An 8,591-nucleotide genomic window follows, 5' to 3' on the forward strand; every position below is an offset into this window, starting at 1 on the left:
TGTATACGTATACATGCGTGTGTGTGTGTGTGTGTGTGTGTGTGTGTGTGTGTGTGTGTGTACGTGCATGTGTGTGTGTGTGTGTGTGTGTGTGTGTGTGTGTGTGTGTGTGTACGTGCATGTGTGTGTGTGTGTGTGTGTGTGTGTGTGTGTGTGTGTGTGTGTACATGCGTGTGTGTGTGTATACGTGCATGTGTGTGTGTGTGTGTGTGTGTGTGTGTGTACGTGCATGTGTGTGTGTGTGTGTGTGTGTGTGTGTGTGTGTGAGAGTGTGCACAGCATGTGTGCTTGTGCGTGCATTCATCAGGCTCAGAAGTAAAAGCCTCCGCGTCCCTCCAGACTGTCTCATCTGATGCAGCTCATTAGGTCTCCAATCCCCCTCCTCACAACTCCCCTGTCCTCCCTCGTTCCCTCCACCCCTCCTCACAACTCCCCTGTCCTCCCTCGTTCCCTCCACCCCTCCTCACAACTCAACTCCAGAGGCCCTGGATCACATCTGTGGTGCCTTTGTGCATCAAATGTGCAAATATAAATAAACCTGCCTTGGCCGCCCTTCTTGCCCCTGCCAAGTGACCGCTCGGCAGAAACCGCAGTCCTCACAGCGACCACTGCGGTCTTTGCCCTGGAGCGACACATTAACCAACAGCGAGAGGCGAAATCCTATGAGGGAATCAGCTCTACCCGTAGCACGCACACACACAGCTGAACGTGGATACAGTCAAGTCTACATCCAAACACTGCAGTCAGTGAAACCCTCGTATTTCAACATTTACCCAGAAGCCTAATTATGCACACGCATGCAACCCTCACGACATTGCATGACCTTGGCCACTTGGTATGCATGGCAGAGGCAGGATCTCATGAGCTGATCTGAATTAAACACAAGGAAAATGGGAAAGGGAGGGAAAAAAACAGTGCGTTGGCAGATTTCAGTGGCTGGCAAGAGCTGGCTGTTTGAACATGCAGCGCATGTACAGTAGAGGCCGTTATGTAAGAGCCCTCAGTGGGCCTGCTGAGGCTGCTGATGGGGGAGGGGGGCTATGTGGGGATACACTAGAAGGCTGTGTGCTCGGCCTGCCCGGGGGGGGGGGGGGGACTGGACGTGTGGCGGTGTGTGTGTGTGTGTGTGGGGGGGGGGGGTTCATGAGGGGTCCATGAACCATCACAGCCTGACAAGGCAGCCATTAAAAATGTATCAGGTGTGGCCTATCAGAAGACATCCAACCAGACTCCAAGTGTGTGTGTGTGTGTGTGTGAGTGAGAGAAAAAAAAGAGAGGGAAAGGGAAAGAGAGAGAGAGAGTGAGAGGGAGAAAGCAAGAAAGAAACGAGAGAAAAAAATAGAGAGAAGGAGGGAGGGTCTGCGTGCGTGGGCTGCACTATAGGGCTTCCCCACTACCCCTGATGTTATGATGATGTTATGGACAGAACAGATTCAGTGAGAGAATGGAGAAAACTATAAATCAAGTATGAGGATGGAGAGAGAGCAGAACAGGGGACAGATAAACAGAGAGGAGACGCAAGAGAGGTGGAGATGGATGAACAAGTGGCCATCTGTGCCTGTTAGATCAGTGCCAGGAGAACGAGGGGAGAAGACAATGTGCAACTCTGTATGTGTGTGTGTGTGTGTGTGTGTGTGTGTGTGTATACGTACAAGCTCACTGATTTAGAGCCACGTTTTGGAATTGTTAAATCTCATAACTGAAAGTTGTGCAATACTTGGAAAAGCAAGACTTTGAAGATGCCGCTGCTCATCTGTCTTTTTCTCCTGCGTGTTCTGGGCTGATGTCCAAGCGGCTCGCCCGGGAGAAGCCTTCCTAACTTGTGAAAATGTTACCTTTTGAAATGAATGGACTAAAAAACGAATACACAAAACTGCATTCCCTTCCTCTTGTCCACCAGCGTGCGGTCTTCCACAGTGACGCTGCAGGACGCAGTCCCGCTTGGCCCTTCCTCTGGGGCGGACCCCGCTGGGCGTGGGTGAGGCCTCCTCTGATCCGTGGCCATTAAAGTTTGATGGGAGCTCAGCCATGTGGCGTCCCGATCGCGTGGAGGGAGCCACCTCGCCCTCCTCTTGTTCTCATTCAGCCCAAACCCCCTGCCGCTCCCTTGCTCGTGGCTCTGACGTGGAGAGCAGCAGGAGCTGTGCACACCCACACTGGCGGGGAGCGCCTGGAGACTGACAGGCAAAGGAACCCCCCTCCCCCCCCCCCCCCCGTCCGCCCCCCTCCATCTTTGTTCTCCCCCACACCCCTCCACCCCGAGAGGAACCACCTTTCCCACCCTCTGCCTCACATCGCTGGGGAAATCCCTCTAAGACAGGGCTCCATCCCCAACGATTTTCTGCTCCACTGCACACTGCATTGCTTCTCCCCCTCACACACACACACACACACACACACACACACATCCCCCTCTCTCGCGCTCTCTCTCTCTCTCATTCCTCATCCTTCTCTTCCTTCCGCTGCATCCCCTCTTATCTTGTAAGTGGCATGTTTAATTCAGCTTTAAAAGCTGAGGTGAATGCGGCATTGAGGACACATAAACACGCACTCCCTGCCTCACACTATGGGGCTGAATGTAATCATGGGGAACAAGCATGCCACTGCAGGAGGCATGGAGGAGCCGATCTGGAACACCACGAGAGGGGAGGACGAACGACAGAGAGAGAAGGGAAGGGAAGAGGTGGAAGAGAAAAACAAAGGGAAGGATAGAAAGGGAAGGAGAGAAGAGAGCTGGTCCTTCCTGACTTGCCAAAGCACATGGCAATATGCCCTGGGTTTTTCTTCGACAGACACATCAACAGTGATTCATAACGTATATGCACTTTGTTGGGCTTGCAAAAAATCTTCATATTTTGCCCAGACAGAGGGCACTTAAGCCGTTTCGCTCGTGTCAGCTGAAACTAATGCTCGCACCTCTGCAGGCTATAAGGACGGCTCTCCACCCAACACTGTATGGCTCATTGAACATAAATACTAGGGCTGTCAAAACCCTCAAAGGCAGCATTTAAACGCACATTCACTGTAAAGAATCTCTATATCAATGCATGAATTTTTAATTTGCCATGCAAGTAACTTGATAGAGAGCGCACTCACGCCTAGATGTAGGTATAATCTAATCATAAAGGGAAAGGGAAGACCTGTGTTTTGTTTGGACTTCAAAATCGTTATTGGAAGTTACAGCCAGAACCAGTCAAACTGCAATAACATTACCACGGTCTGATTAAATTACATTAATCAGTGCTCGGAACTGCGTCTGTGCAACCCCACCCCTCGCTCCTGCATTGTGGGGGTACATGTCTATACTGCACTTTGATTCTTCATGCCATGTGATGGCAGACGGAATTTTCCAGAGCAGGAAAGCTTTTCAAACAGGCTGAGTAATTCACTCTAGCTGCAAAAAAAAAAATATTCAAAGTAAATACCAGAATGTGCCATTCTTCACATTTAAAGAGGCTGCATTTTCTAAACCATTCAAACAAAGTTTTATTACCTTCATTTATTAAATTCCTTTGAACCCCGAAGTTGTTTCTGAACAGCAGAATTCTTGATGAGAGCCTTTTGTCTTTCAGAGTTGCCAGTCATTAAAGTTGAAGGGCTTAGCCTACGCCAGTACAAACTTCTGGCGAAACAGATGTTGCTTCAATCAAGTGTAACGACTTGCATAAGTATTGACAGACTTCTAGGTGGGGAGCCTGAACGGACCTGAACTCGGAATGTGTAGCAATTTAGCGGAACACGGGGAAAACAGGAGGGGGCCAAAAAGTGACCTTCCCTCAGAGAGCCGGAACAGTCGTGACTCCTCGTCATCCACTCCTCGGCCTCAGCTGCCCCTCTTCCTTTCAACAGCCTCTCCTCCCTCCCTCCCTCCCTCCCTTCATCCTCCCCTCAAACTCCCCCGCTCTCTTATCATTCTAATCAATCCTTCTCTCTTAACTTTCTTTTTTTTCCATGCGAGCAGAATAATGAAGCAATCCTTGACCCCCCCCCCCCACTCTTTTGCGCCGACACGTGCAATTAACACCCACTCCACTCTGTAGTGCAAATTGAAAAGAGAGCCTGAAGTAGGCGCCTCAAAGAGCGGGCGCGAGCGTGTGTGTGTGTGTGTGTGTGTGTGTGTGTGTGTGTGTGTGTGTGTGTGTGTGTGTGTGCTGTGAGAGTGAAAGTGGAAGGTGGAGAGAGCGCTCCAGCCTGGCTGGGGAGTAGAGACGGGATGAGTGTTTTTTGCACCCGAGCCTGCCATGTCAATCACGCGTGACGTCTGCCCACAGAGCAGGAGGCCCGAGAGGGACAAACAGAGCGCGCGTGGTGGCGGAGTGGCTGAAGAATCTGTAAACTGGCCTGCCTCCAATTATCTGCTTCGTGCTCGCTCTCGCCTTCATGTGGAGTTTCTGACCTCGGCGGGCCTAACCTACATGCAAGAATGCCAGGAGAGCGGACGTGCTAGATCATCCTCCACAGAAATGAAAAGGAGGAGAGAAGAGAAGAGAAGAGAAGAGAAGAGGGGGAAAGGGAACGTGCAGGCGGACGAGAGGGACTAGTGTCGAGGGCAGTTAAATAAACACATGGGCAGGAATGGAGTATGGTCATACAGAATTGATGACAAGGACAAGAGAAGGTAGGAAAGAGGAGGATGGAGAGGACGGTGAGAGACAAAGGACAAAAAGGACGAAAAGTGAATGAGAAGCAGACAGAAAGCACATTTTACAGAGGCCACACTCTGGATCGATGAGGGGCTCAACACGTAAACTCGCTGTGTGTATGAAACTAGTCCCACAGGCTGTGGTGTACAGTATATCTCAGGTGACAGGCAGGATGGTGAGCAGAGACCTCAATTCACCCTAATAGCCAAGGACACTCACACACACACACACACACACACACACACACACACCTGATCGATCTCACACACACACACACACACACACACACACAGACACACACACACACAGACAGACACACACACACACAGACACACACACACACCTGATCTCACACACACACCTGATCTCACACACACACACAAACACACATACACACATGCTTCTAAAATATTCAACATTAATATTCTTCTGGTTAGTTGCACCCACATCCTTGAGGGGACTTTTCAGGCATAACAACCTATTTTCTGGAATCCTGTATGATAAACTGTAATTGGGGAAATGAACAGTACTTACATTCACAGCACTAACTTAGCTGCTTCCTGCCCCCCCATCACAATCAATCGCACCCTCCATATATTTATCTGACTGGCCAACCCACAACAAGTTCAGAACTCATGTTCCAATGCCACATGTTTCACTACTTAACAGAACTGCTTCATTTTTTAAAAAGGTCTGCATCAAAGATATCCCTAATCAGTGGCCTAGTTCCCCATGCTACAACCTGTTCATTCCATGCATAATGCACAGGGAGGGAGAATCTAACAAAAGAGCTCCTTTTATGAAGCGCCTTACATATTGTATCTGGGGTAGATGCATGCACAGGAACATGGAAGACATGAGGACAAAGGGGGAGATCATTCAGTGTTTGAAGTGAGGTGCACTGGTGCCAGTCTGCCTACGGGACTGAAGGAAGACGCTGATGAAATCAGTCTGGATTACCGTGCAAGAGCCAGAGGTGCCCTAACCAACGCTGGGCCTCGTCTCACCTGTAGCACGTCACACAGCGTCCGGTGTCCGCTGGCAGGGTCACAGTTTCACTTTGGAGGACGCTACTGTTATGTACATTGCACATTCTTCATCCATCTAGGGCACGCTAATGAGTATGTGTACATTATGGTAATGACTTATGGTGATGCAACCGTAAAAATACTGCCTGCATAGGCACATGTAAACAAACCATTAGAATGTTCATGATGTGTTTATGTGTGAGCATGTGCATGGTGAAAGTGGATGGTGTATAGGGACACATTTTAATGAAGTCAGACTGCATATTTTAGCCATGTGCGTGGGAAAAGGTTGCGAATGAGGGCACATGGCTTCTATGTATGGTTTGAAGCATTCTACATTAATTATTTATGGACAATAAAACATACCTAAAACAAGAAAAAGGTCATTTAGAGAGGTGTGTTTAAAGTGTATGGATATGCGTGTGTATGTGTACGTGTTCATGTGTTTGAGCACCCTATGTGCAATGTCTACAAATCAAAGCTGTCTTGAGGTATACAACAAGAGTCTGGAAGTGCAGTGGATGCAAAACTTGCAAACAAAGAGCAGGGACGGCATAGACGGTGTAGTCATTTACAGGCCTCAGATCAGAAATCTGCAATGCTGAGGGTCATCTTTACAGGGACGGCATAGACGGTGTAATCATTTTACAGGCCTCAGATCAGAACTGTCATCTTTACAGGGATGTTGGATTATGTCATGTGAGAATGCACACAATGGGTATGGTGTGTATGTATATGTGTTTGTGTATGCACATCTACAGTATGCTTATGTAATTCTTGTGGCTGAAGCACTAATGGCATTCTTAATGGTAATATGTGCAGTGTGTGTGTGTGTGTGTGTGTGTGTGTGTGTGTGTGTGTGTGTGTGTGTGTTACCAGCGCAGGGCGATCTTGATGGGCGTGGTGAGGCAGGAGGTGAAGAGGTCAGCGGGGAGGTCAGGGTTCATGGGCAGCAGCTCAGTGGCCTCACACGCTGCCAGCTGGATGCAATTTTTCATGGAGGGGGGCAGAGGCATCTGAGCCAGAGGGTGGTTTGGGTTGATGGCCGCCACCTAGGACCAAGAGAGACATGGACACACAGTTAGAGACAGACAGAGACAGGCATGAATACAAAACCAGACACGTACAACAGTTTGAACGGGAGGGAGGGAGGGAGGGAGGGAGGGGGAGAGAGGGGGGGAGAGAGAGAGAGAGAGCAGAAGGAAGAAATAAGAAATAATTCAGAGCAAAAACCCAGAGGACAGGCCAAGTAAACAGCCAGAGAAAACTGTGAGCACAAGAACAAAAGAAGCTAAAATACAACACGCTGTGTAGGAGGAAAGTTAACTACCAAATTAGCTAAAGCTAGTCACGCAGAACAAGACACAAGAGTACAGAATTAGATAAAGCTAGTCACAGAGAACAGGACACAGAGTACAGAAGAGGAGGAAGAGAAACTAAGAGAGATGGTGAGAGGATCATTCAGAGAGATGAGAAGTCAGACCCATGACCTGAGAGAAACAATGATGAGCAGGTCATAAACGAGAGGAGAGGGAAAAGAGGAGTGAACAGAAGCGAGAGCAGAAGACAGACAGGGAGGAGAAGGACAGGAAAGGACGGAGAGGAAATTGGACATTAAGAGGTGCTGTTGTTTTGGCGTCATAAGCCTCCCAGCAGCAGTATACTGCAGACAGGTGCTGAAGGTCACAGTGACACACTCGACCCATAAAGCGAGCGGGGGCAGTGGCGGGGGCAGTGGCGGGGGACAGTGGCGGGGGACAGTGGGGCTTTAAAGTCCTCTGCAGCAGGCTGGGTAGCAGAGAGGCCGAATGCTCTACACTGCCATTGGAGGAAGCAGAGAGCGGGTTTAATGTGGTTAATAATGAATAAGCAGCACAGCCTTCTCCCCAGCCTGCCCTGAGGGGCTGCTGTTCCCCTGATGGCCCAGCACATCTCCGCTACAAACGGACTCTGGTGAGACTCTGCCATGGCAGGAGATGTCTAGGAGCAACAGATCTATACATCAATGCAACACTACTCAATCACCTCCAAGGTGTCACCTGTTGAGACTACTCTACTGTATGCTCAACGCTAGCTACTCTACTAAAGTGTAACGACTATGTAATTACAACATACTATGTAATAACAACCTTATTGAGTGCACAGTATTAGAGTTGTTGGTCTGGTGTAGGAAGCACAAACTCAAAGGAAGCATCTGAGCATAGTCTTACAAGGTAATTATCTGATACAAGGTAATTATCTTATCTGATAAAGCATCCATTGCTCATTTAGTTCAGTCAAGAAACTGCAAAAAATGTCTTCAAACAGCAACAGCCATGAGTGAGGACTTAATTCAGTAGACTGGGGTCAAGATGCAGGCAAACACTCCTGGGAAAGCCTTCATATAAAATAATGAACTTTCTGTGGACTAGCAATTTCTGTGTGTAGACTCTGTGAAAAACTAATCAAAACTAATCACTTGAGCAAAACATTTTTAAAAAATGCCGCAAAATACATTTAGACTCCAAAAATGATAAGAATCCTCTCACTCCAAATATGCTCAGAAATACTTACACAACTACCATTCAGCAGAACTTCCTTAGAGTTCCACTCTGTTTGTGAAGCTGCACACAGCTTCACTGGACAAGTTCTGCTGTCCACTGCTGCGGTCACACCGGCAGGATTAAATTAGTCCTGTGTTGTTTCACATGGCCAGCTTGCAGCCTCTTCACAGAGAAAAATGCCGCGAAAAACCGCTCAAGCCGCAAAGTGCTAAAATGCTTTCTGTGTTTAAAAGTGCCAAAGGCTGAGCCTGGCCGCTTCTGCTGCAACAGAAATCAGACGCCGGCCGGCCGCCCGTCAACGTTCTGAGTCACGCAATGGCAGCGATGCCACACACCCACACACACCGCCTGGCTAGGTGCGACTAGGCACCCGGAGA

The 8,591-nt window shown here is 48.8% G+C and overlaps 1 protein-coding gene across 11 annotated transcripts in view; it reads right to left on the reverse strand.

The window, feature by feature from the left end:
- The window catches only part of rptor (regulatory associated protein of MTOR, complex 1), a 154,312-nt gene that overhangs the window by 79,980 nt on the left and 65,741 nt on the right, over positions 1-8,591 (reverse strand). Inside the window, exon 1 of one of the 11 annotated variants that reach the window (XM_042104679.1) lies at positions 6,548-6,719. The exons of the other annotated variants lie outside the window; for them this stretch is intronic. Coding sequence (XP_041960613.1) covers positions 6,548-6,687 — 140 coding nt within the window. The 5' untranslated portion in view covers positions 6,688-6,719. Of the gene's footprint in view, positions 1-6,547; positions 6,720-8,591 lie in introns of those variants that run through there. 11 annotated transcript variants of the gene reach the window in all.

Source organism: Alosa sapidissima, chromosome 9 (assembly GCF_018492685.1).
Source record: "Alosa sapidissima isolate fAloSap1 chromosome 9, fAloSap1.pri, whole genome shotgun sequence".
NCBI lineage: Eukaryota > Metazoa > Chordata > Actinopteri > Clupeiformes > Clupeidae > Alosa > Alosa sapidissima.